The sequence below is a fragment of the Sciurus carolinensis genome, chromosome 1 (assembly GCF_902686445.1).
Source record: "Sciurus carolinensis chromosome 1, mSciCar1.2, whole genome shotgun sequence".
Classification (NCBI taxonomy): domain Eukaryota; kingdom Metazoa; phylum Chordata; class Mammalia; order Rodentia; family Sciuridae; genus Sciurus; species Sciurus carolinensis.
Genome location: NC_062213.1, coordinates 197,382,286 through 197,408,875, shown reverse-complemented (window position 1 = coordinate 197,408,875; position 26,590 = coordinate 197,382,286). Strand labels below are relative to the sequence as shown.

Genomic DNA, 26,590 nt, shown 5'->3' with positions numbered 1-26,590 from the left:
AACTGGGATATAGAAGCAACCGCCTCAGGGCCCAGCTGAGATCCCTGCACGGATGCGAATGTACCAGCAGAGAACTCCGGGCAGCGGTCTGGTCCCCGCCCTGCCACTGATGGTCAGCACCACCAGGGAGAAGCGAGGAAACCTCTATTCAGCACCTTCGAGTCTCCGCCAGGCAGGGTGCGTCCCTGTCATTATCTCTGCTGGGCCTGGTGATTAGCCGCATTTTCTACAGATGAGGAAACTGAGGCCCCAAGAGAGGAGACCCAAGGCCACTTGACCAGTGCACGATGGGGCCTAGATCTGGATCTGAACCTAAAATCCCTCTTCCCAGGGCCCTTGCTCCTGCTGTTCCAGGTGCCTGGATGGCCCAGCTGGCCTCAGTTTCCCCACCTGCAGAATGGGTTTCCTCCTCTGGCATTCTGAGCTCCTGTTGAGGGAAGAGGATTTTCATCCTCGTCACTAATAACAGCAACAGCAATAAGATAATGCCAAGTTCCATGGACAGCACTATCAGCGTTGGTCCATTTCAGCTCCACGGCAACCATTTCTCAGTTTGGAAGACCATTCCTCAGGTCCGGGTCATCCAGATGGGAAGGGGCCCGGGCAGGGTTGAAACACAGCCCTGCCTCAAAAGCCATGCTCTTAAGAGAAATGTTGATCTTCTCAGGAGCACGGCAATGCCTGGAAGGCTGTAGAGTCCCCGCGCCGCTGCAGCCCTGACCTGGGCATCGGCTGAGGCCGTGCCTGGGAACCGGCATTTCCACCAGCTCCTCACTAAACCGCCTTGTCTCTGAACCCGCAGGGAAGGGGAGAGGGGGCGAGCATGGGCCAAGACGGAGACCGCACATTTCTGCCCGTCCTCCTCCCCTGCCCCCAATAATCCTGATGCCCTGGCCAGTACTTGTAGGGACTTGTCCCCCTTCCAGCCAGAAATTAACTCCCTGGGTGCGGAGGTGGGAGCAACAGGTTCATATGCAAATGCTGGGCTCCTTCCAGCCAATCGTGAGTGCTTGGCTCTGGGAAGAGGCTGGGCTTCCAGAACCAGAACCAATGAGCTTGCACCCTGGGCTGGAAGGGCGGGACCAGGGACATTTAAACCACATCCCAAAGGGCCACTGGGGCAGTGCTGGCTTTGGTGGCCGAAGCCCAGCCCAAGACCAGCATGTCCCTGCAGAGGATCGTGCGCGTGTCCCTGGAGCACCCCACTAGCGCCGTGTGCGTGGCTGGTGTGGAGACCATCGTAGACATTTATGGGTAAGAACCCGATGGCCAGGGGTTTGTGGGTCCTTGGTACTGACGCCATGGGTCTTCCTCTCTGGGGCTGTGAAGAACTTCCTCTGGGCTCCCGCCTGGCCTGGCCTGACCTGGCCTGGCAGCCCACTCCTCAGACTTGGCCTTGGAACAGCAGGTGATCAGGGAGGCTGGCTTTTGTCAGCTCAGCTCCGGCCGTGGTGTCAAGCAGCAAAGCCGAACCCAGGGGGAGACTCGCAGTGACTGACTTTTCCCTGTCCAGAGATCCTGTGGACGGGGCTGGGGGTCTGTCTGAGGCACACGAGAAGAAGAAGGGGTGTACCCTAGCCCGGCACCCGGCTCCTGAGCCTGAGAGCAGAGCACACGCCTGTAGGCGCCGAGCGCTGTTCTGGAGCTGGCCAGGCCCTTGAGTTGAACTGTGGGCACACACTCTGAAATTCCACCCTGACAAGGACCCTGCGGTCTAGGCTCACTGTAGGCACGATCTTGGCTGATGAATGGGCAAGCCAGGCCCAGAGACGGTGAACCATTGGCTCAAGCCACACAGTAACAGGTGGCCCAGCCAGGATTTGGAACCACTCACAGGCTTACTGAGTGCCTGCCACCGGAGGGGTTTCAGTTCTGGTTTCCTCCAGCCATTCCACACCCATGCAATAGGCCCCAACTGCATACCAGGCTAGCACTCCATGACCTGTGGTCCCTCTCTCTCAGGAAGGAGAGGAGGGTTCAGACAGGGGTTTAGGAGCTGGGTTCTGGGAAGCACCAGGGAGTCAGTTTCGTAGACTTTTGAGGAGTCTCAGCTCCGAGGCTGGGGACTTGCAGGCAGCTTGCCTGGGTGGGGCTGGGTGCAGGTCCCTGTGACCGTTTCTGCCTCCTGGGCCTCCCCCTTCTGTCAGCCTGGCTCTTTTGGGGGGTCCTGCGTATTGTACGATATTAAGCAGTATCTTTGGCCTCTCCCTGGAGGCCGGTGACACCCCGCCTTACTTGCAACAACCGAAATGTCTCCAGATATTGCCGAATCCAAGGGTGTGAAATCACCTGCTGTTTCTTTTTTCTTTCCTTTCTTTTTTTTTTTCCTCTTTAGTCCTGGGGATTGAACTCAGGGGTACCCCACCACTGAACCACATCCCAGCCCTTTTTAATTTTTATTTTGAGACAGGGTCTCACTAAATTGTCCAGGCTAGCCTCACGTTTCTGATCCTCCAGCGTGGGCCTCCTGATTAGCTGGGATTCCAGGTGTGCACCACCATGCCTGGTTAAAACCACCCACGCTCTGAGCACAAGTGTCCCAGACTAAGAATTTAAAACTCCAAGTGAATTTACTTGGAAGCCAAGATGGTCCCTGAGTGTTGGATGAAGGGGGTGGTGAGGAGCTGGTCGTGGGGGAACCAAGTCTCAAACACCCTGGCCCAGCTGGCCACCCGGAGCTAAGTCCTGGTTGAGGGTGGGTGGGCCGTGGGGGGTGGGAGAGGAGTCAGAGGCTGCTGGGGCCAGGAGGAGGGTGAAGGGGGAGAGAGCCACGCTGCCCGGCGCCTCCGTCTGCCCCAGGGCTGCGTGGCAGGGGGGTGACTCAGTGCTGCAGCTGCCTCGTGCCCGTTGGGCAAACCTGTCTTCGGTCTGACCTGTGCTAAGATGCTGGGGGCTGGTTCCTCCCCTGCAGAGCGTCCTTCCAGGATGGAGGATGGGCTGGGACAACGGGCACGGTGAGGCTGCTGGTCTTAGGGTGACCTGAGCAAGCTGGACATGCTGGGGAGTCACGGGAAGCCGTGTGAGAGGGGCGGCCACGGGGTGGGAGGGCGGAGGCTCCTGGGATGGCAGTGCCCGCCCACCCTGGACCAGTGGGGCTTCTGGTTGGCTCACTCACACGTCCATCAGTGTTTCTTTGGGGCTGGTGTGTGCCAGGCCTTGGGGACACAGCAGGCTCCCCCTCTGAGAGTTCTACAGGCTCTGCTGTCTTGGGAGGGCCACCAGCGGGATGGCCCTGAGGGTTGGCGGGGCCTGGCTGCCCAGCCCGGGCGCCAGGGAGGGAAAGGACGTCAGGTGTGGTGACTCAGTCTTGGTCTGCAATGTTCTGCTCTCTGCCCGTGGGGAGGCCCTTGATCCGCCCAGAGCCCGTGTGTCCTCTGCAGAATGGAGCTGGCCACAATGTCACACTGAGACGTGGCCCTGCTCGTGGTGGGCACTGACGTCAGCGCTTCCCCAACTTCAGAAAGTTCTCGGGGTGCTCCGCGAGGTGGTGTTACCCTCACCCCACTTCAGGATGAGGGACCAGTGAGTGGCAGGGCCAGGACGTGACTGAGTGGCTTGACCTTCGCTCCACAGGGCGGGCAGGGAGGCTGAGCGGGGAGTTGCTAATGCCCGACCTGCGGTGGACACTGGGTTAAGGAGACTGTCGCTGTCACCGCCGCCTCGTGGTTGTTTCGAGGCTCTGTCCTGCGTCTGTGGACAGCACCAGAGGCTGGGGAGCAGCGCGGGGCCATATGGGAGAAGGAATGGGGCAAAGGGGCTGGCAGGCAGGGAGGGCTTCCTGGAGGAGGAGCCTCCGAGGAGGCACGCGGGCCTCGCCACCCCCACTCACGCTGTCTTCCTGCCTTCCCGGGAGCCGGCTCGGCCTCGCTCCTGAGCAGGGAGTCCTGGGACCAGGAAAGGGGGCACTGACGCTGAGGCTGCACCATGGCTGGCGGGGGCGGCTCCCTTACCCCTCCGGGCAACAGGAGGCGGATGTTAAGAGTCCCTTTCACTGAAGCGAGGAGGCGGCTCAGAGGGACAGGGGCCTGACCCATCCTTTCCTAGGAGGCCCAACTCTCCGGGTGGAAGCCGCCTGGCTGCCTCTCCTCCAGGAGGACTTTCTCGAGGCTGGAACATCTGCATTGAGATGTGGGCCTCAGACTCGAGTCTTGGAGGAGGAGAGCAGGTCTGGGTCTTCCAGGCAAAATGGAAATACCAGGAGGACTCCCGTGGGGGTCACCCCAGGGCGCCCGGCCAGCCATGGGACGGCAGCTGGGCTGGAAGCCCTCCCACCAGTGTTTCCAGAGCAGAGCACGCACTTCTTGGAGTCTGTCGGGCCACCAGAACTGGTCACCTTGGGCATCTTTCCCAAGATGCCCAACAGTCAGTCAGTCCTCAGACTGGCCCGAGCAGGGGCAGTGGTGTCTCACACACCCTTCATTTTCTGGAGGGAGAAGCTGAGGCCCAGAGCAAGAAGTGGCTTGCCCAGGATTGCCGAACAAGCCAGGGGCAAGGTCAGACTAGAACCCAAGCTGCCCAATTCAAACGTAAGGCTCAGAACTATTGGGGAAGGGGAAACTGAGTCACAGGTGCAGAGACTCCGTACTGGAAGACTGGGCTCCAAGGGCCCTGGAGCTCCAGGTGTCCTCGGATGCACAGCTGTGTAGGCTGCGCATCCGGGAGAGCCCAGGACGGTCGGGTCTGAGCTGCACGGCTGCAGAGGGCCCAGCCCGCACGGCGGCTCAGGGGTGACCAAACCCTCCCAGACTCCTCATGAAGGCTGCCCAGACGCCAACGAGAAGGGGCCACCTTGACCTTGGCGGTATACCTCTCACCCACCTTGGTATGGCCCCAAGAAGCAGCACTTAGGAAAGTCAGAAGGCAGGAAGTCCACCACTGAGGTACCTCGAGTCGTCCTGAGCAGGAAGTAGGCCACCTCGGGAAGATCCCTCCTCCCGTTAGCAGGTGTCTCCTGAGGGACGGCGCCGGCCATGAGCTGTCAGCCTCTCCTTTCCCTGGCAGAGTTTCTCCACCCGGCTGTGCCTTTGAATCACCTGGGGACCTTAAAAACATGCTTCGGGGCCGGATGCAGTGGCCCCTGTAAGCCCAGGGACTTGAGAGGCTGAGTCAGGAGGATCACGAGGTCAAGGGCGGCCTGGGCAGCTTAGATCCTGTCTCCAAACAAAAACAGGTGACGATGATAAAGGAGTGTGCATGCAGCTCAGTGTAAGTGCCCCGCGCTGCCAGGAAAGCAGCCAGTGTGCTGGGCTGGGTGGAGCCCGGGGTGGAGGCCAGCGTGGAGGCCAGCATGGAGCCCAGTGTGGAGCCCACCCCCAGCCATCGTGCTCGGCTCCTCCATTCAGCAGCCGAGCAGCAAAGGTTCTTTTCAAGACTCACCAGGGATACGTGTGCGGCCAGGGTCGGGGACACCACCCTAGCTGGGAAGGACACATAGCTTATGTCACCTGAAAGGTGCCTAATGGAACTGGCAGGGGAGTCAGGACCTCGGACTTGGTGACGGTAGAAAGGACATCTAGTGGGCAGGAATATACAGCGGGGCTTTAACGGGCTTCCGCTGAGGGAGCAGCACCGACCAGGGGCCCCGCTGCCCCTGGACAGGGGAGAGGCGAGCTGGGCGGGAGCCTGGTGACTTCCCATCAGCCGGGCAGGGTTCCAAGAGACCGTCCTGCCCGAGACTCAGGTGGCCCCGAGGCCATCTGCAGCTTGTCTGAGGAATGACTGAGCTTCCCTGGGTCAGCACCACCGTCCTGTGCCGACATCCGGGCCCCCTGGCTCCACCCGGGCCCTGTGACGGGCCTTCCGGGCTTCAGGTGCTCGGGCTGCTGGAGGAGCAGACAGGGTGGGACAGACACCAGCTCCAGGGGGTGGCCAGCACGTCTGCACGCAGAGCCCAGCAGGATCTGCCCGGAAGGTCGACGTGGCAGAGGGGACGGACGTGAAGGCAGAACCCGCTTCCGGGTGCCATCAGGCAGCTGCGGGCCCAGCGAAGACTCCAATTTTCGGCAAAAATGGCCTTTGGGTCCCTGAAGGGTAACCTAGGCAACGGTCAGCACCGTGACCACACGTCAGAGATGTGGCCGCAGCAGAGCTATTGGAAATCAATAACAGATGGCCAGCTGCGTGGCTTCCAGTATTAGTGACCAAGTTGACTAGGGACAGGGGAGCAGGAGTATTGGGGACTCTCCCTGGTCACAATTTCATCTGGTGCAAACATTCTGCCTCTGTGGTCCCATCAGGGTCTCAGGAGGTCTGTCGGCAGCAGGAGAAGCCGCGTGCCCGCTGCCACACCCGTGTCCCGGCCTCGTCCCCCACGGTGGCCCCCGATGGTCTCAGACCAGGAGTCCCGAGTTCGGGTCCCAGTGCTGGCACCTTGCACGACTTTCTGCTGCTCCCTGGGCCTCAGTTCCCCGTGGGCACTGAGGGTTGGCACAGAGCAGGGTTTCACGCTCTGCTCTCGGAGGGCTCTGAGCCCCGTCCTGGATTTGGCAAAGCAGCTCGCCTCTTATCAACGTCGCTGGGTGTTTGGTGCCAGGGGATGATCTGCCCCTGTGGTGCCACCAGGTGAGGCCACCATTGCCCAGGGGCAGAGCGGGGCGGGGGTGCAGGGCATGCGGTTAAGAGGGCGATGGTTTCCTGGACCTGGTTCTGTTGGTGGGCTGGCCTGGCGAGGGGACCCGGGCCCTGCTGACTGGGAGGGGCAGCTGCGGCCCAGAGCTGGGCTGGAGCTCCTCTGTTCCCCCAGGGGGGCCTTGCTGGTCATCTTGCCCTTCTTTCTGTTTTCAACCTTGGGGCCCTTTCCCACCAGTTTCCTGGCTCCTGAAACGTTTGGGTTTGTTCTAGAAGCCGAAGCTCTGGGTCCAGGCAGGGAGAGGACGGGTCTGTAGTGAGGACAGAGCTGGCTGGGTCTGTAGCTCTGTCGCTTATCAGCTGTGTGACTTTGAGCAAATCAGCTGCCGTCTCTGAGCCCCAGTTTCCTCATCTGCAAAGTGGGGATGATAGTGAGCACACAGGTCGTGCAGCTGCGGGGGCTGCCCGAACCCCGCACCTCGCGGTTCTCACGGGGACTGGTGCCTGGGTCCCCAGGAGGGAAGGGTGGCCTCATGCGGAGCCGTCCTCATCCGCCCTGGGGGACGGGGCCCAGCCTTTCTGAGGCAGCGCACCCTGAGCCTCGGTGCTCCCTCGAGGCGTCAGAATAGTGTCCAGTGATGGCCCGGGCCACCTACAGCCACCAATGTGCATTTCCCCAAGGTGGGTCAGAGGCCGGCCACCTCGAGGGTGACCAGCTCTGCCGGGTTGCGTGGGGCCTCCCGTGATGTAGCCCTGGGCTCCTTCCCAAGGAACAAACGCCCCGCCCGGCGTGGCAGGGCTGCCGGTCACCTGCCACTGCCCACCGCCCTCCTGCCCCTGTTCACTGCCCTCGGGGGCTGGGGGGACTTTGGACGTCCCTGCCTGGATGGCATCGGCTGGGCCAGGACACAGCCTGCAGCCCTCGGAGGGTGGGCGGGACTGTGCCCCAGGTGGCAGCCCCAGGTGGCCGGGCCTGAGGAAGAGCTTTGTCCAGGGGAGGCCCTGGGCGTCCCTTGTCCTTGGGAAATGAGGAATCCAGATCCCCCGAACCTGAGGGGGGCCCCCCAGCAGCCACCCCGAGATGTTTGCAGTGCGCTGCTTCCGTGACGGGCTGAGTCAGGCCCGGGCGACTGGAGCCTGTCCTCTGGTCGCCCGTCTGGGCTTCCATGTCCCTCCCGGTGATGAGGCACGACTTCCCTCATTCGAGGTGCTTTTGCACACGGCCCCCCACCTCCCGCCCCAACCCCACCAGACGGAAGCAGGCGCAGGGAGGCTGTCCTGCCCCCCAGGTCCCCACGGCGGGGCTCGGGGCCCAGCTTCTGCCCCGGGGCTGCGGCTCGACCCCCTGCCACTGCTCCCCAGGCTGCCCTCCTGACCAGGACCCATCGCTGCCCCCATGATGTGGGGCTGGAACAAGCCTGAGTCCCCTGGCCTCCTGGGCTGCAGGTGGAGGCCTCTGTGCCTCCCCGCGGGCGCCTCCAGCGTCTTTCACGCCCCGCGTCCATCTGCCCGGGTCCTGGGCCCTGCCAACCCGCCTCCCGCCTTCCCGCCCCGGGGGCTGTTCTGAGCCTCTCCTAAGGGTCATCACACTTGAGCCTCACGATGGCCCCTGGCCATGAGGTTGGCCGAGTAGGTGTCACCACCCCACGTCACAGGGGACACTAAGCGGCTTAGCCTCTCACCTGGAGGTCACCTGGGCCCCAGCCTGGTCTGGGCCCAACTCCTCCTCTCTTCTGCGGCCCCTCCCTTCCCAGCGTGGACTGTCCTGCAGGAAGCCCTCTTGGGCCACTGCCCTGAGACCCCTGGTGGGCAGGGCCGTCCGCCTCCAGCGTCACTGGGACCAGGGATCCTTCACCTCACAGGGGATGGCCCAGGGAGGTGCGGGGGAGCTGGGCCAAGTACCCAGAGCCAGGGTCCAGGGCCTGGGCCCCGAGGGCTCCTCCTGCCATCTAGGGTGCTGAGCCCTTGCTCCTGGGCCGGGCCCAGGGACAGCTGTGTGTCGGGACTCTCATGAAGAAGCTCTCGGGCTCCGTGGGGGGCTGCAGGCCGGCTCCCTGGTGGGAGATGCTGACTTCCCCCTGGTCTGTCTGCCTCTCTGTCCGTCTTTCTGACTCCGACTCTGACCTTCTATCTTTGGGTCTCTCCATTTTTCTTTTTTTCCCCAGCACTGGGGCTGGAACCCAGGGCCTCTCACACGCTAGGCTAACACTGTCCCCTGAACCTCACTCTGCGCCTTTTGGCCCCCAGCTCTCTCTCCCTGTGTCTCCAGGCCTCTCCACCTGGACAGGGGCTGGCCCACCCAGCCAGGGCAGAGCAGCCGGAGGGCACCACCAGCCCGGAAGTTAGACTCCCTAGTTAGGTTTGAACTCCAGATAAACAGTGAATAATTCTTAGTAGAGACATGTTCCCAGACTCGCATGGAACATACTTAGGCTTAAACGATTCTTTGTCGTTCATCTGAAATTGAAGTCCAGCCGGCCAATCTGCATTTCACTTTGCCGCATCCAGCAGCCCCGTGTGGAAGGAGAAGCAGGTGTCACCCTGACCTGGCTGGGGCACCTGGCGGGGCCTGTGCCCCGGGTGGCGCCCGCCTGCTGCAGCACAGCTGGGCCTTGGTTCCTTTCTCTTTTTATAGAAAGGCGCCGTGACAAGCTGCAGGGCTCCTTTCTTTGCCGCTGTAGCCTGGGTGGGCCGCTGTCTGAGCTTGGAGGACGCATTTGCCCATCCTGAGACTGAGCTGAGACACCAGGCCCAGAGCCACCCCTGGCTTGTCCTGGGCAATGCTGGTCCTCAGTCCCTGGCAGGATCTGAGGCTCCGAGGCATTGGAAGAGCAGTGTGGGTACCTGCTTCAGCCTGGCAGTGCTGGGGTGCAGAGCAGGAACCCCATAATCAGGGGATAGACAGGCTGGTTTTCAGGTCACGTTCCCGGATTAGCAGGAATGAGGAGACACTGTTCCAGGGACCGATGTCATGGTGGATATTTTAAACCTATCATTAACACCTGGTTCTTCAACTGAATCTGGCCACATTTCCCAGGGGTCACTGCAGAGTCAGAAAGAGGCAAGTGCAAGCTTGGCTCTGCTATACGATGCTGTGTGGTCTCAGCTTGTTACTAGACCTCTCTGAGCCTGGTCTTTCACTCATCAGATGAGAATGATTCTGCTCACTTTGCATGTAAGCACGCGCGCGCACACACACACACACACTCAGCAAACACTAATCTCTTCCTAAGGGAGACCCCAAGGACACTTAATTGTCTGCTAAGGAGGCATGTGGCGGACCCGGGTGAGAAATTCTTTCCTTAAAGCTAGAGACTCAGAATCCCACGGAGCCTGCTGGGCAGCGGGGCGTAGAGCGGGCAGTCGGGTCCTGACCCGGAGGAGCTTGCAGATGGGTTGGAGGTAGAGAAACCCAGGAGGGAAGCGCGTGTGTGGGGCGGGTCGCGCAGCCCAGGCTGGCCCTGAGGGCGCGGGGCGGCTTCTGAGCAGGACAACTCTCAGCCCCTGTCCCTGGTCTCCCCAGGTCGGTCCCCGAGGGCACAGAGATGTTCGAGGTCTACGGGACCCCCGGCGTGGACATCTACGTCTGTCCCAGCTTGGAGAGGAGCCGGGAGCGGGCGGACACCCGGCGGTGGCACTTCGACGAGGGTCTGGAGATCGTGGTGGTCATGAACTCCCCCAGCAACGACCTCAACGACAGTCACGTGAGCGGCCCGGCCGGGGCAGCCACGGCCTCCCAGCCCCACGGCCTCCCAGCCCCACGGGGCCTCTCCCCTCTCCAGCGCGGGCCCTGGGGCCACAGGCTGGGTTCCAGTCCCAGCTCTGCCACTGACCAACTGCCTGACAGTCTCCTCATGGGGGCGGCAGGTTGGGGAGGGGATCTCTGCCACTCTGGATGAAGAAGGGGACCCCGGGAGGGGAGGGACACTCCTGCCCAGGGAGGAGCCCTTCCTAGGTGACGGCGCCCTGAGGGGCCTCAGTTTCCCCAAATCCACTCTCTTCCTGGCCCCATTCGTAAGACAGTGGGGGCATTTAAGGCAGGAAGAATTGGGCGGCCTTTGAACTTGGCACGGGTGAGCGCCCTTGACGGGCTGCAGGGACCAGGGCTCAGTGGGTGGAAGACGTGGGCCCCTCCATGTTCTGGAGACTCGCCAGGGCAGGCGCCGGCGGCAAACACCACCCGCCCGCACGACGGCCCGGCAGGCGAGGGGCCAGCCCCGTCACGGGGGTCAGAGTGGCTGTGCAGGGCCACACGGCTAATGGGCAGATGACCTGAGTCCACGGCTTGTGGCTGTGCTCCCCACCCGCCTCTGCTCCTCTGCTCCCTCCGTGCTCCGGAGCTTTGCTGCCAGGGAAGCCGCGGAGCTAAGGGGTGTGGCTCCCTGAGGTCACCCCTGCCAGTGAGTCGTGGAGTCGTGAGGGGCAGGGCAGAGTGCTCGGGCAGCCGGGGAGGACCAGGCAGCCTGTCCTGCAGGACAGGACCCCACCCTGGGCTCCTTGGCCCTGTGGCTGCTGGGACAGAGGTCAGGTCCCCCACCCCGCTCCCCACCCCACTTTCAGCTTTCTGGCAGCTGTGGGTCTGGGGGCCCGTCACTGCAGGATTTAGGGACCCCATGGGTCAGTGGCCTTTGCAAGAACTCGACCCTCCAGATGAGTTGAGAACGCTGGAGCCCAAGAACTGGGGCCACCTCTGGAGGGAATGTCCCAGGGGGAGCCGGTGGGGAGAGGACCTGGGCGCGTCCCTCTCTGACCAGCCATCACCAGTGTCCTCCTGGCCCTGGGCAGGGACGGTGCTCGCTGCCCGCCAGGCGGCTTCGTGAGCACGCCCCTGCGTTGCTCCTTTCCCCCGCGGCCAACTGTCCATCCTGCGGGGCGGGCATTATTATTCCCATGTTCAGTTAGGGAAAGCAAGACTGGAAAGCCCCCAGGGTGCCCAGCCCTGCCGGATCCAGGACCTGGGGCCCCCTGAGCCCAGGCCCCCCAGACTCTGCACGTGACCCTCCATGGTGCCGCCTGCCTGCCATGGACGGTAGCTGGTGTTTCTTGGGCACGTCCTGCAGGTGTGCTGTAGTCCTCTGAGGGGCACCGATGTGGCCCCTGTTTCACAGATGAGCAGACAGAGGCAGCTCTGAGAGGTGAAGGGCCTTGGCCGAGGCCACAGAGGCCAGAGGTGCTGGGTCAAGTCCAGGCTAAGTCCAGGGTCTGCGTGTTCTGAAGCCCTGCCTGGTCCAAACTCCTCTCTTTACAAATGGCAAAACAGACCCAAAGTGGAGCCGAGTTCCATTTGACAGGCAGGGAAACATGAAGAACCAGAGAAGACTGAAGGAAGCGGGGGTTCCTGACCTCCATCCTCCCCTCACAGGCCCCCCGGGGCTGGGGCTCTGCTTCCGCCAGCGTGACTGGGCCGTCTCTCCGCAGGTGCAGATCGCCTATCACTCCAGCCACGAGTCTCTGCCCCTGGCCTACGCAGTGCTCTACCTGACCTGTGTTGGTAAGCGGGGTTCTGCTGGGGGCAGGGCCAAAGGTCAGGCCTGGGGCAGGGAGGTGGTGGTTAGGGACCACCCTGGACCGGGGGCTTCTTTAAAAAATCAGCCCTATTTTTTAAATTTAAAAAAGTGCACATTAGAAAATTCAAACAGGACAAGAGTATACACTTAAAGTAAGCCTCCCTCCCTCCAAACCAAGACTTCCAGTTCCCCAAAGCCAGCCCCGGTTCCCCAGGGACGCTGTGCCGGTCCGGCAGACGTGTGTATTCCTGCGCGCCCTCCCTTGTCATCAACAAAAGGAAACACACTGCAGACGTGGAACTGGACGTGGAAGTTTCTTTTCCCGGCTGAAAACGGAAATTTAATAAGTCTCCACAAATTGATGAGCAACCTGCGAGTGGCTCAGAGGCTGAGGCTCTCGGGCAGGAAGCAGGAAGTAACGGATTCCCATGTTAAAGGTTCTAGTAGGAAAGGTGGGCAGCCTGTGTGAACAGGTGGGCAATTTCAACAGGGAACGGAAAATTATAAGAGTCAAAAGAAAATGCGAAAACCAGTAATGGAGATGAAAAATGCCTTTGATGGATGCCCTGGAGCAGTCGATGTAGCTGAATAAAGAATCGGTGAACTTGAAGATAGGTCCATAGAAGTCACCCGGACTGTAACAAAGAGAAAAAAAGTGAAACGAGCAACACAGACAGAGCCCGGGACAGGTTCAAATGGTCTGAACTCAATGCAGTTCCATCAAAATCTCAAAGTGTTTTTTAAATAGAAATGTATAAAACTGATCCTAAAATTCACAAAAAACACAAAGAGCAAGAAGGACCAAGACCAGGGGCTGGGCTTGAGCTCAGGGGTCGAGTGCTTGCCTGACACATGTGAGGCACTGGGTTTGAGCCTCAGCACCACATTAAAAAATCAATCAATCAAATAAAGGTATTGCGTCCATATGCAATTTAAAAAATTTTTAAAAAATAATTGCCAAGACAAGTTTGAGGAAGAGTTCGGTGGGAGGATTCACAGTTCCCGGTATCAGGACTCTTCCAAGCGACAGTTCTCGAAGCAGCATGAAATTTGTGCAGGATGAAGTACGTAGACCAGCGAACAACGGAGAACCTGGCATGGACCCAGGCTTCTGAGGGCAGCCTGGGGGAACCGGGGAGCCCTGCCTCACGCCACACAGCAACACTGCCCAAGGCAGCCATCGGCAAGAGAGCCGGACACGTTTTACCTGTCGGAGGCTTTCACAGAAGCAGAGCTCTGGGCTTCAGGGCGTGTCTTTAAATGTCGATAGAGACGGCCAAATCGCTTTCCAAGCGCTCTGAACCGCGGTTTTTGCCTGCAACAGCGCCTGGGCCTCCTAGCTAGCGCTGCGAGGTCTCAGCTTTCTGTTTCTGCCATGTGATAGGTCGCCACCTCCGTTTGCTTACATTTGCCTTTCTTTAGTTAGGAGTGGGCTTGGGTGTCTGCCCCCAGTCCTGCCCCCACACTCACTGGAAACACATGCAGAAAAGTCCCAAGGCTTATTATGTGCAGACACACACACACGTGCACACACACACGTGCACACACATGCACACACACGTGCACACACACACACAAAATGAACAATCACAAAGCAAACACTGGAGTGGCCATTGCCCAGGTCAAGAAATAAATCCTGACTAGCACCCGAAGTCCCCTCCACCGCCCCTCTCGTCTTGACTCCCCGCTTCCCCTGAAGGGGGCGCTGTTCTGCGATTGCACTGCCTGTGCTTCTGTGTGGTTGTTATCCTACATGCTGGCCGTACTGCCTGAGCTCTGTGGCTGGAATCGTCTCATGTGTGCCTTTGGGTTGGGCTCCTTCTGCCCCAGGTGGTCTGTGAGGTTCATCCCGGTGGCCTGGTGCCTGGGTATCTTTTCACATGCTAAAAATCATTTGAAACCATGCCCCTTTCTCTCTGAAGAACTAAGAAGTTTTTTTTTGGTACTGGGGACTGAACCTAGGGGTGCTTAACCACTGAGCCATACCCCCAGCCCTTTTGTATATTTTATTTAGGTTCTCGCTGAGTTGCTTAGGGCCTTGCTAAGTTGCCGAGGCTGGCTTTGAACTCACGATCCTCCTGCCTCAGCCTCCCGAGCTGCTGGGATCACAGGCATGAGCCGCCGAACCTGGCCTAAGAAGATTTCTGTAGGCGCAGAAAGATTGATTCTGACCCCTTCAATACTTCACTGGTGCTGAAAGATCTCCCCAGTTTCTAGGGAGAAATGATAAGTTGGGGTGCGGGGGGGCCTGGGAGTGTGAGTTGCGCCGAAGTGGGAGTTCTGAGGGACTACAGGATCAGCAGGAGGCGGGCCGATTTGCATCCTGATCAGCCTGACCACAGAGCCCAGGCTCGCTGTCCCAGCCCAAGAAGGTGAGGCAGACAGCTTCACACAAACCGAGAATGTCCCTGGGGACGCAGGCTCAGTGCAGGCTGTGCCCCAGGCAGCAGGGGCTGGGGTGCAGAGGGAGCAGTCAGGGAGGGCTTCCTGGAGGGAGCGGCCTTGGCCCTCTTCTTCTCCACGGGCTCCAGAGCTCCCACCTCTGGGCTCCGGGGAACACGCTGGGGACTTACCCACTGCCTCCCTGCAGACATCGCCCTGGATTGTGACCTGAACCGTGGAGACAGGCGGGACGGGGATTTCGTGGACAAGGTAGGCTTCTCCACCTGGGCCCAGTCACGGGGAGCGGAGTCTGGGGCTGCTGCTGGAAGCGCAGGCCTGCAGGGAGAGGCCATTACAGGGACCCCCCTGCTTCCCGGCTGATGCTGAGGCCCGGGGACCAGGCACGGATGGGCATCTTCATTCACCAAGAGAGAAATCATCACCCGAGTCACCAGGCACGGGGTTTCCCAGCCTAGGGCTAGGCCTCGGTTTGTTGGAGGAAAGTTCCAGATTTGTGATCGAAGTCAAGGGTGGGAAGCTTCTTTAAAGAACTAAAAGCCAGTGAGTGTCTGAGCCGTGCGGGCCCTGCCACCTCTCCTCCCACCGTGGTTCAGAGGTGGCCGCAGCCAGCACCTAACCTGCGGGACTCTGCTCTAGCAAAGCTGGATCCCAAGGACGGGCGGCCAGCAGGCGCGGCCACGGGCCGCAAGGAGCTGACCCCGTCTGGGGAGCGGGAGGGACTTCTGGACCCACTCGCGCAGCACTAGAAGCAGCGGGTGTTCAGAGGAGGCGCCGGGCAGGCTGGCGAGCAAGCAGGACTGAGCAGAGGGTCGCCTCAGGGCGGTGGAGGCTTGGAGGCCGGCCGGGAGGCGCTGGGGGCAGCTGGTCCCAGCCCGTCGCTTGCTCTGTTTCCTCCCGACAGCGGCAGTGGGTCTGGGGGCCTGGCGGGCATGGAGCCATCTTGCTGGTGAACTGTGACCGGGACGATCGGGGCCGCGAGGCCCAGGACAACTGTGACGAGCACGTGCACTGCCTGCAAGGTGGGGCCGCGGCCTGGGCCGCTCCTCCAGTCCTGCTCAGAGGCCCCGGGGCTGCGGCTCCAGGAGGGGCTCTGCCGGCGGCACCGGGAGCCAGCGTCGCCGACCCGGGCACGCTCGGTGTGGCTCAGAGCCACCTTGGGCTGGCAGCTTTGACGCCCTAGTGTCCCCAAGGCCAGCGGGCACTCGTGGCTGCAGACGCTCTGGCAGGGATCCTCCTGCTGTCCCCTCCCTCCAGGGGAACAAAGGAGGCCAGCGCTGTCTGAGCGCCTACTGCGCGCCAGGCCTCCTCGCAGATTCTCGCCTCCTCGCCCAAGGGGACGGGCCTCGCCCTCCCAGTCTGGAGACCCGAGGCCCGGGAGCCGCAGGCCCGTGGCCTGGCTGTGGCCTGGCTGTGGCCTGGCTGTGGCCCGCCTGGGGCTTCCCCTGCCAGCCCCCCGTGCAGACCCCGCCCTGCACCTCCGACCCGTGCTCAGGGGTGCCCTGCTCCTGCCAGGTCCCCCGGTCCACCAGCACTAGAGGGACCAGGCAGAGACACGGGGGAGGGGCTGGCAGGTGCTTCCCACGCGAGAGGCTCCCAGGTGCCTTCCTGGAGGCCACGGCGTGGAGATGGGACTGCCCAGGCCCGGGGCAGGAGGGCCTGCCCAGCGTCACCGCCCACCTCCGTCACTGCCAGGTGGCCTTGGGCCTCTCGGCCAGGCCCGGGGTGGCTACTCCGCCGGCCGTTTCCCTGGGCAGAGCAGGAAATGGGGGCCCGCGGCCGAGGCCAGGCGGCAGGACATGCCACCTCCCAGCGCCGGGCCCTGGTGGTGGCCCGTGTGTCACCGTGGGGCCGGGACCCGAGTCCCGACTCTCCCTGCCCGGGGAGCGGGTGCAGGGCCGCGGGCCTCTCTGAGTGGCCGCCCTGTCTGGCCTCCCAGACCTGGAAGACATGTCCCTCATGGTCCTGCGGACCCAGGGCCCCGCCGCCCTCTTCGAGGACCACAGGCTCATCCTGCACACCTCCAGCTCGGATGCCGCGCGGGCCCGGGTCTTCCACCTCTGCGGTGAGTCCCTGCCAGGCACCCCGTGGGCGTGGGGCAGGGCTGCCACCCCAGCAGCCGCCGTGCCCTGTGCCAGGGGAGGAGGGAGGAGGGCGGGCGAGGCCGCGGCTCTCCTGGGCCCCCAGCCACGGCTGCCCGTCCCCCAGGTCCCGAGGACGAGTGTGCGGCCTACCGGTGCGTGCTGGGCGGGGACAAGGTGTCCTACGAGGTGCCCCGTCTCCACGGCGACCAGGAGCGCTTCCTCGTCGAGGGCCTCAGCTTCCCCGACGCCGGCTTCCCCGGGCTGCTCTCCTTCCACGTCACCCTGCTGGACGACTCCAACGAGGTGGGGTCGCCGGGCAGCGAGGGCGCCCACCGCTGGGGTCTGGTGGACGCGGATCGTGGGCCCCCGGGGACCCGGCTTCTCGACCGCCCGCTGGCTCGTCAGGGCCCCGGGGACAGGTGAGGAGCCCTGCCCGGCCGCCGAGGCCGAGGCCAGCGCTGTCCTCGCTGCCTCCCGCAGGACTTCTCCGAGGCCCCCGTCTTCACGGACACCGTGCTGTTCCGCGTGGCGCCCTGGATCATGACGCCCAGCACGCAGCCGCCCCTGGAGGTGTACGTGTGCCGGTGAGTGCGGGGCAGGCCTGGGTCCCCGGCTCCTGGCCGCCTGGCCGCCCGGCCCCAAGTCACTGCCCCCGGCTCCTCCGCAGCGTGAGGAACAACACGAGTTTCGTGGAAGCCGTGGCGGAGCTGGCCCGGAAGGCCGGCTGCAAGCTGACCGTCTGCCCGCAGACCGAGAACCGCAATGACCGCTGGATCCAGGTAGCAGGGGCTCCAGGGAGCACCCTAAGGGAGAGGCCGGCCGGCCCTGCTGGGGCCTCGGACAAAGAACTAGACCTTGCAGTCCCCACCTCCTCGTCACACGGGGGCGGCAGGCAGGGTGGCCGGGCTTCTCGGAGTCAGGGTTCGCGGAGCTGGGGGCAGGGCCGGGCACCCGCCAGGGCACTGCTGGTCGGTGAGGCAGTTCATGGGCGATGGGCGTCTTTGCCTTCAGAGCCAGAGGGGTCAGGACCGACCTGGCCCTCAAGGTCCCAGGAGTGGGCATCTGCACCCCACCAGGGCCCTCAGCCCTGTCCAAGGCCAAAGGAGCTGGCTGGCTGGTGCCCAGCGGCCTGTTTGTCCATCTCAGGCCTCTCTGGGTCCACCTTGGCCTGACCTGGACTGGGACACCCTCGAGGTCATGTCCATGTTCTCATTCCCTCCTGGCCTCTGCCTTGCTGTGTGACCATAGGCAAGAGCATGCCCTCTCTGAGCTTCCAGCCCATCCTCCAATCAGCAGGCATCCTGACCCCTGTCCTTCCAGCTCCAAGGGCAAACCCGGCTCCCAGGGTGGGCTTCCCCAGAGGGCTCAGGGGAAGCAGGGAGCTGTTGGCTGTCCACAGCTGGGCGTGTCCCCTCCTGGGCAGGACGAGATGGAGCTGGGCTACGTCCAGGCACCGCACAAGACCTTCCCAGTGGTCTTCGACTCCCCGCGGAATGGGGAACTGCAGGACTTTCCTCACAAGAGAATCCTGGTGAGTGGTCATGGCAGCCGGCGGGGAGCCGAGCGCCCAGGGTGAGCGTCCAGGGAACCGTGCCCTTTAGGGATGAGAGAAGGGTTGCCAGGCGCAATACAGGAGATGCCCAGTTACATCTGAATCTCAGGGAAGCAAGGAGCAACTTTCTGGTACAAGTATACCCAAATGTCCCATGGGACACACGTCAATCAAAAAGTGTCATTTATCTGTAATGACGAAGCATCCTTCACTTTTATCTACTAAACCTGACGGCCCTAGATGGGGAGACGGGATGGTGCCGCTGTGCAGCGGCTAAGAACCCAGACTTGGGAGTCAGAACAATCTGGCTCTGTCGCTCACAGGCTGTGTGACATAGCAGAAGTGACTTCCCCTCTCTGAGCCTGTTGCTTCATTAGTGTGAACAGTACTTCGGCTCTGGCTTCACAGGCGTCTGTAAAGCTTCTAATTATCGCGGTGCCCGCCTGGAAGGAGGAGGTGGCACCGCGAGCTGGTCCTGTTGTTGGAAGTAGCAGGAGTAACGGGGAAGGAACGGCTGCTGGCTCGGGCCTCTGAGGAAGGAGGGGAGACTTCCCGGGTACCGCAGAGAAGCGGGGACCCTCCGTCTCCTGGGTCACACAGGCGGCAGGGCCTCTGCGGGCCCTCGCTGGTGTCCGCTCCTTCTGAGGGATGGTCCTGGGCTCTCAGCCTCGTGGTCCCGTGGTGCGGGCACCCAAGGGCACCGGCCTTGGCAGGGAGGCCTTGCAGGCCCAGGCGGCTGAGGCCTCCGGCGCCACCAGAGTCCTCCCTGCTGTGACCTGTGCACTGGGGCCAGCGTGCACGGACGAGCTCGGGGTCTGACCCGCGTTTGACTCAGTCTTGCTGCCCGAGGAACCGGCGGCCGGCCACCCTCCTCCGGGAGCCCAGAGCCCAGCGAGTCGGCCAGGCGCTCCCGGCCTCCCACCCCTCCTGACTCAGCATCTCCCGCCAGGGGCAGGACTTCGGCTACGTGACCCGGGAGCCGCGGGACAGGTCCGTGAGTGGCCTGGACTCCTTCGGGAACCTGGAGGTCAGCCCCCCGGTGGTGGCCAACGGGAAGGAGTACCCCCTGGGAAGGATCCTCATCGGGGGCAACCTGCCCGGGTGAGAGGCGGGCTGGCCTCCAGAGGAGGCTGGGGAGGTGGGGAAGAAGGCGGGGCGAGGGACAGCTTGGCCCCTCAGACGGCACCAGCAGGGGGTGACGTCACCATAGCCCTGCCTGGGGCGGGGCGGGGAGCTGTTCCTGGGGTCTGTCCGCGCTTGCCCGGGGAAGCCCCAGAGGGTCAGAGCCAGGACCTTGGAGATCGCTCCGTTTGACCCTTCATGTTACAGGTGGGCCCAGAGACGGTAGGTGAGTCACACAGTTACGACTCAGATCTCCTGATTCTGAGATAATCAGATGATGCTGATTACAGAGCCCATGGTTCACAGTAATAGAAGAAGAGGCTCTTCTCCCGACTGTCCCGGGAGACAAAGCATTTGAGTCAAAGCTCGTTCATACTACGGTGTAAATGACTAACAGTGGGCCTTTTCCTGAGCGCACGTGAAAAGTGACCTGGTGGCGACCGTCACAGATTGCTATTCACCGCGTGGAACAGGAGAGCTGACACCATAATGGTTATTTGCTGTGGAGGAGATCCAGACACTGAGCCACCAATTCAGCAAAGCTGTTAGAACAGATCAGATAATAGATGAATCCAGAGTTGAGCTTTGGAGGGGCCCAATTGTCCTCAAAGACATGGTCCCCCAGAAAGAGGAAATCGGGGCCATGCCATTGGGTGTTTTTTCCAGAAGCCAAAAAGAAAACAGAATTTAATTCACAAACATAGAACACTGAGAGGCCCTGGGGGTGCTCCTATCCCCCATCTCCCCACTGACATCCAGGAAGGTGAAGGTGCAGCAAGAGAGATCTAAGTTAAACTCAAGGAAGAACTGCCCGATCATGGAGGGATGGAAGAGGGGTGTGAGTTGGAGTGAGTTGGAGGCGATGAGAACAGGGTCTGCGGGTGGCTCTGAGGATCTGCCTAGGCGGCAGGGCCTGCTGGGTCATTGCCCGGGTGCGACTGACCTGTCCAAGTCCTTCTCACCTGGAACGCGCCCTGAGTGGAATATAAGACACACACACTGATGGTCTTTCCCGCTTACGAAGTCAGATGTGCAGACATCTTGACCTCTGCGCACGGCACTGTTTCAGCTAAGTGACCTTCCTCACTGTGGCCCAGGTCGAGTGGCCGCCGGGTCACCCAGGTGGTGCGGGACTTCCTCCACGCCCAGAAGGTGCAGCCGCCTGTGGAGCTCTTTGTGGACTGGCTGGCCGTGGGCCACGTGGACGAGTTCCTGAGCTTCGTCCCTGCCCCCGACGGGAAGGTGAGGCCCCGGGTCGCCCTTCGGGCAGCCGGGCAGCTGGGCAGGACGGAGCCCCGGGGCAGGCGGCGGGGCTCAGCTGCCCTTCTCCACACAGGGCTTCCGGATGCTGCTGGCCAGCCCTGGCGCCTGCTTCAGGCTCTTCCAGGAGAGGAAGAAGCGGGGCCACGGCCGGGCCCTCCTGTTCGAGGGCGTCGCTGGTGGGTAACTGAGCCGCATCACCACGGGAAGGGACACCGAGACTTTAAAGTGGTGCTGTCCCCCAGATTGGGGACCCCTGACTCGGGTCACTGCAGCCCGTGCTGGGGTGGGGCTGAGGCAGAAGGGCAGGGACCATGCATGTGGGTGGGCATGGAGAAAGTGGGGACATGGCCAGCTGTGGCCAGTACAGTTGCACCAGGCCCTCTGCTTAGAAGGTTCTGGAGCTTGGAGGTCAATGTCCTGTGGTCACCATCTTGGGATCCCAATAACATGAGTTTTGTGAGGTCTGATGGATCAATTAGGCATGTACTGAAGTCTCGGAGCCTCGACTTCCCAGCCTCCACCTCCCTGCCTCCCCAGATGGGCTCTCTGTGCCCACTCCCTTTCCTCTGGATCCCCAGCTGCCAGGTCTCCCTGTCTCTGTCACCACCCAGTGACGCTGTGGTCCTCCTCCCCCAGGAGGAGCTGGGGCCTGGGACCTGCCTGCAGGGACGGTGGTGGGCAGTTTGGCAGGGGTGAGCCCCACCCCAGCACAAGCCCGGCCAGGGGCCTCCCGAGCTCTGACATGGTCCCTGCGTTGGCCGGGCTTGGGGGCCTGGCCTGTGGGACGGAGAGCGCCCAAGCCTGCACGCTCCTGGGTCTCGCTCAGGGGCTGCGTGGCCACCTGTGCTCCAGGCCAGGGCCCAGGCTCTGGGTGCTGCAAGGGTCCACCCTGTCCCACGTGTGTCCCCAAGCTCAAAAGAGTGCCACATCCAACAGGACATCCAAAACAATGGCGCAGGTTCAGGGAGACGGGGAGAAAGGAGCGGCAGCGCCTCGTCCTCCAACGGTTCCTCTCTCCTGCTTTTTGAACGAGGAACCCACGTCTTCATTTTCCACAGGAGGAATGTGGAGGGGCAGGGCCGCGGGGCTACCACCCGGCCAGCCTGCAGGGTGGCCGTCACCTCCATCTTGCTCCCACCCACTGTGGTCATCTGAACTGGGGGTCCTACCTACGTCTGGGATCCCAGGGATCTCGGCAGAAACCCCTTTGCCCTCGGGATCCTAGATTTTCTTGGTCCCATGGCCACACAAGCAGAGAAGACCCAAGACCAAAGCCACCTCAGAGAGAAAGCTGCGGAAACTCCCAAGTGTCACCTCCCACGTCACCCGGCTCTCTGTGCTGAGGCTACCCTGTGCCCAGCCCGACACTGGAGCCGGGCATAAAATGGAAGCCCATAATTGCCAGTCTGTCACTCCCAAAGGGACCATGGCCAGATTCCTGCGAACCCAAAGTAGACCGTAAAAATCCTCCAAGCCAGAGCGGCTGGGCCAGGTGGGGCGGGGAGAGGAGCGCCCCTGCCGCTTTCCTGGGGCCATGTTTTCATGAGCGGGGCCCAGAATCAGGGTGAGCAGAGTTCTCCCACCCGCCTGCTGGGACGGAGACGCCACCACACGCAGCCTCCACACCTCGGGGCTGACGCGCAGAGACTGAGGCATCCAGGTGTGCCGGGCACCCTGCCTGGGGCCTCACGGGCATCGCCACACTGGTCCTCAGAGAGCCTGGGAGGTCCTCTAGCCCCTTCAGACCCAGGAAGGAGAGGCTCAGAGAGGGGAAGGCCCTGGCCCAGAGGAGGCAGCAGAACCATCTGCCTCCAGCTGGGGTGGAGGGGACGGGAACCTGCATGGTAGGTGTGGGAGGAGCCTCGTCCTGGCCGGCTGACCTCGGGCAAGTCACCTGACTCTCCAGGTCTCAGTCCCTCACCCGCCAAGTGGAGACGACGATGCACGATGCATACCTCGCAGGGCGAGGGTGGTGAGAGGCTGAGCTCAGAGCTCTGACTCAGGGCTGCCTGTGCCAGGTGCTTGGTGACCAGGGAGGACCACGTGCCTGTCCAGTCTGTCCTCCTGGGTCCCCATCAGGCAGGCAGGAAAGCTGCGCTTCTGGGGAGCCAGGTCCTAAGGGGCAGGCCAGGGCCTGCTGGTGTCCGCTCCCAGGACTTGCTGGTTCACTGCTCAGAGAGCCTATAAAGGTCGGCCCTGGTGGGTGGGGGAGGACAGCAAGTGACCTGCTCCCCCTGGGCTGAGGGAAGACAGCCATTACTCAGTGCCCCGGGGCCTGCGAATTTCCAATTCAAGGCCTCCCTGCTTCCAGGGAACTCAAATAAGCCTAAAGTTCACAGAGGCAACAGGACCCTCCAACTTCCGCTGTCCACACCCGGAGCAGTACAGGGAGCCGTGAACTTGGCCTTGGCCTGTCTGCTTACCAAAGATGGTGGCCCTCCCCGAGCCTGGTGTGTGCCCTCCACGTATCTCTCTCCCCTCCACAGGCGACGGGCGGGTCAGGACCATCTCCATCAACCAGGTCCTCTCCAACGAAAACCTCATCAGCTTTAATAAGTTTGTGCAGGTAGGAAGGCGAGGCTGCGAGTGGGAAGTGGGCGGGGCTCGGGACAGGGGGCGGGGCTTGGACGGGGTGGGTGGAGAGGGGCGGGGCAGTAGCAGGCGGAGGCTCAAGTTCTGGACAGCCCGGGCTAGAATGGCCCAGACAGAGGTCTCCAGTGCCCTCCTTCCACCTGGTGAAAGGCATGAGCATCATGCATCCGAGGAAGACAGGCCGTCATTGGCTGTGAGCAGCCATGCAGAGGTGTGACCTCAAACACAGGAAGGGTTGGAAGTTCAGGAAGAACATTAGGGAGGCCACCACATGGATAAGAGAGGAGGCTAGAGACCAGTGGGCAAGCCACTCGGTCACTGCGCAGTTGGAAGCAGAGGAGGTGGCAGGAAGCAGGCAGGTCAGGGGCAGATTCTATGCATGGTGCCACAGGACTTGCTGTTGGGTTGGACAGGAAGGTGGGAAGGAAGGAGAGACAAAGACAGCAGGACTTGTGTGTGGCCTAAACAGCCGGGCAGCTGGGGTCACCTTTATGGAGTTGGGGAACTTTATGGAGCTGGCTCAGGGATGGCTTGGGACCCATCTGAGCATCCCAAGGGGATGACTGTACTCACAAGTCTGAGCCGGGGACAGAGGCAACCTTATACAGAGGGGGCAGGCAGGAACTTGGGACTTGGCAGTGTTTTAACATAGAGACTGAAGGAGATCCCTCAAGGAGGGAGGGATCTAGAGAAGAGGTCGCAGATGGAAGATTCTGGAACACTCTGTTTAGCCCAGCTAGTGGGACACAGGGGAGGTGTGTCTCCACTAAGGGGCACAAAGGTCGGGTTTGTGTGGACAGTTCACCCATGGGCACTCGGGCCCCCTGCCCCTGCTCAACTGCGTGGACTCCCAGCACGCATGACAAGGCCTCCCCAGCCCCCCCCCCCCCCCCCAGAGCTGCATCGACTGGAATCGCGAGGTGCTGAAGCGGGAGCTGGGCCTGGCCGAGCGGGACATCATCGACATCCCTCAACTCTTCAAGTCCGAGAGGAGAAAGGCCACAGCCTTCTTCCCTGATCTGGTGAGCCCACCCCCTGGCTGGGGCTTCCTCCAGTGAGGCTCCAAGCCTCTGTCCCCAGAGCAGGTGGGGACACACGTTTGGTGGCATGCTTGGGATCGTGGTGGCTGGTGAATTGCTCTGACACCATGGCTTATGGTGGCTGTCGTGGTCCCTGCAACTGCCAGGCCCTGGCTCACGGGCCCTGGGGGAGGGACCCGTGTGACAGTCATGGAGTGAAGGGATGTTTGCACCCCGGCTCTTGGGGCTGCTCTGCCCGCGTCCTCCTGGCCCGTGGTTGTGCCACGCCCACATATATTCAGATGTCCTGTGGGAGCTACACCCGCGACCCGGATGGCCCCGGCTCTGGGGAGCGCCCAGTGTGATGGTGGAGAGGGACGCTCTGCTCACCTCCCTGAAGACAAGTCCCAGTGATCTAGTTCAGATTTGTATTTCAGTTTGGAGGGGCAGGCACAGTGCTCCCAGCTTAAGGGGTAGGAGTGGAGGTCCAAGAAGCTTCGAGAAGGCCTCACTGAGCCTTAAGAGGTTGCCTAGGAGCCTCTCAGTCTTGCCTCTGAAACAGGACACCTGGGGCCCACTGTCCGGATGCAGCAGGCCTGGGGGAGGTCAGGGAGGCTGCTGCTGCTCTGACCGGCCCCCAGGTGGCGCTGCTGCGCCCTCTCCCTCGCTCCTGCTTCCCCAGAGGAGCCCAACTCACCCATCTCCAGAGCCCCAGGGGGCCTTTCCACACCACCTTTGCTTCACCCCTCTTCCCTCCCTCTGGCTCTGCCTGTTTCCTTCCTGTGGCCCTGTGATCATGCACGTGCCCCTGGGAGCTTGTGCAACCCGCAGGTTCTTGGGTTGGCAAAGTGGAACCCCGCCCCCCCTGCACCAGCCGGCCTCTGCCAGAGGGCAGGGACAGCTGCCCTGGGCCTCAGCAGGGCCTGGAACTTCCTCCCGTTTCTCTGTCTATACCATGCTCTCCCTGTCCTTCTGGGGTGGCCTCCTTTGTTGCCCTCCCCCTGGGAACACATGGAAATGGCGACATATTTAGGTCCTGCACAGGCAGAGACCAGACACTCCCCGCCACGTTCCTGAAAGAGAGAATCCGATTGGTCCATCCTAGGTCAACTGACCACTGGTCCAACCAGCCGAGGCCTAGAGGACGGGGACTCTAGCACAAACAGGGCAGCTGTGGCGTCCACCCACGGGGTGAGCTCTGCAGAGGAGCCCCGGGCATCTGGCTGCGGGGCTCTTACCAGCCAGGCCCCTCCCACCCTGGCAGGACAGGAGGAGGAGCCAGGTGGGGGGAGGAGCCGTCGGGGAGGGAGCTGCTGACGCGGTGCCGCCCCCGCAGGTGAACATGCTGGTGCTGGGCCGGCACCTGGGCATCCCCAAGCCCTTCGGGCCGGTCATCGACGGCCGCTGCTGCCTGGAGGAGCGGGTGCGCGCGCTGCTGGAGCCGCTGGGCCTGCACTGCACCTTCATCGACGACTTCACGCCCTACCACATGCTGCACGGGGAGGTGCACTGCGGCACCAACGTGCGCCGCCAGCCCTTCTCCTTCAAGTGGTGGCACATGGAGCCCTGAGCCCTCCCGCCAGCCTCCCCGCCCCCTGGCAATGGAGACTGAGCCCCCGAACGAGCATCCAGAGACCCCCAGGTTCCAGACCAAACGCCAGGGTGACCCGTCCCTCTCGGAAACCTTTCCCTAGAAGCGTCCACCCCTCACCTGCAGCCCATTTGGTTCTCAGGCTTGAATCTTCTTGGCCTCCCACAAAGAAGGACCTCTTTTCTTGTGGTCTCTCCGGTGAATCCGTGTGACCTATGGGGACTCCCTGCAGAAGTCCCTTCACCTCAGATTCCTTTGTTTGGGGGAGAATTCACTTTGAGGTCTAGAAGCTTCCACTCATCTCATCGGCCATCGTGGCCTGTGTGTCCTAGGGGGAAGGCCCTGGGGTTCTGCTTTGGCCTGACTTCCTCCCCTGCAGCAGGGACATGACCACTCCACCCAGGGCAGGAGAGATCCTGCCTAAAGCCACCCCCATAGGGAGGGAACTGGGGGTTCATTTAGGACAAGGTGGCCCCTCCCAGCTCCCGGCCAGGGCGTGAACTCTGTCCCACCCGCCGGAGCCTTCAGGTGGCAGGGGCCTCGTGTGGGAGTGGTCGTTGTCTCTTGGCCTTGTACACATGCCCCAGCATGTGACATACAGAAACCTGACTGTCCAAAATCCTCCTGGAATTTCTTGGATGTGAACGTACCCTTGGGAATTGGTGGAGGTGGGAAAGACTGGGTATGAGGATGGGAAGTGTCTTTCATCGCTCACTGGGTTGACCCTGGTGGTCACCTTCTGAACAAGGATGCTTCCTTGGTCCTGGGACCTCTCTGCGCAGGGGGACCCCCCAGTGGCTTGGCCCTGGCCGAGGCTTCTGTTGACCTCGGGTCAGGGTTTCCACATCCTGCCAGGTTGCAGGACGGGTGGACTCCGGGCCTCTCACGCGGGT

The 26,590-nt window shown here is 62.1% G+C and overlaps 1 protein-coding gene across 2 annotated transcripts; it reads left to right on the top strand.

Annotated features, from left to right (window-relative positions):
* Positions 1–1,132: 1,132 nt before the first annotated feature.
* Padi3 (peptidyl arginine deiminase 3) lies at positions 1,133–26,590 on the top strand. 2 transcript variants are annotated; one of them, XM_047563660.1, is made up of 16 exons: positions 1,133–1,254; positions 10,091–10,271; positions 11,986–12,058; positions 14,665–14,726; positions 15,379–15,496; positions 16,414–16,539; positions 16,683–16,861; positions 17,039–17,142; positions 17,226–17,337; positions 17,982–18,089; positions 19,060–19,211; positions 20,330–20,474; positions 20,569–20,671; positions 22,982–23,061; positions 23,984–24,109; positions 25,443–26,590. In XM_047563660.1, exons 1-16 carry the CDS (start codon positions 1,163–1,165, stop codon positions 25,674–25,676), a joined length of 1,995 nt encoding a protein of 664 aa, XP_047419616.1. In that variant the 5' UTR covers positions 1,133–1,162; the 3' UTR covers positions 25,677–26,590. The 2 variants fall into 2 exon arrangements, with proteins under 2 accessions (XP_047419616.1, XP_047419606.1); XM_047563650.1 differs by having other exon boundaries at positions 17,958–18,089.

Excerpts from the sequence above, each read along its gene's own strand:
- Padi3 (XM_047563650.1), top strand. The coding sequence starts at position 1,163 with ATGTCCCTGCAGAGGATCGTGCGCGTGTCCCTGGAGCACCCCACTAGC. Across the intron at positions 20,475-20,568 it reads TCCCTGCCCCCGACGGGAAG|GGCTTCCGGATGCTGCTGGC; the intron begins GTGAGGCCCCGG and ends TTCTCCACACAG. Across the intron at positions 24,110-25,442 it reads CAGCCTTCTTCCCTGATCTG|GTGAACATGCTGGTGCTGGG; the intron begins GTGAGCCCACCC and ends CCGCCCCCGCAG.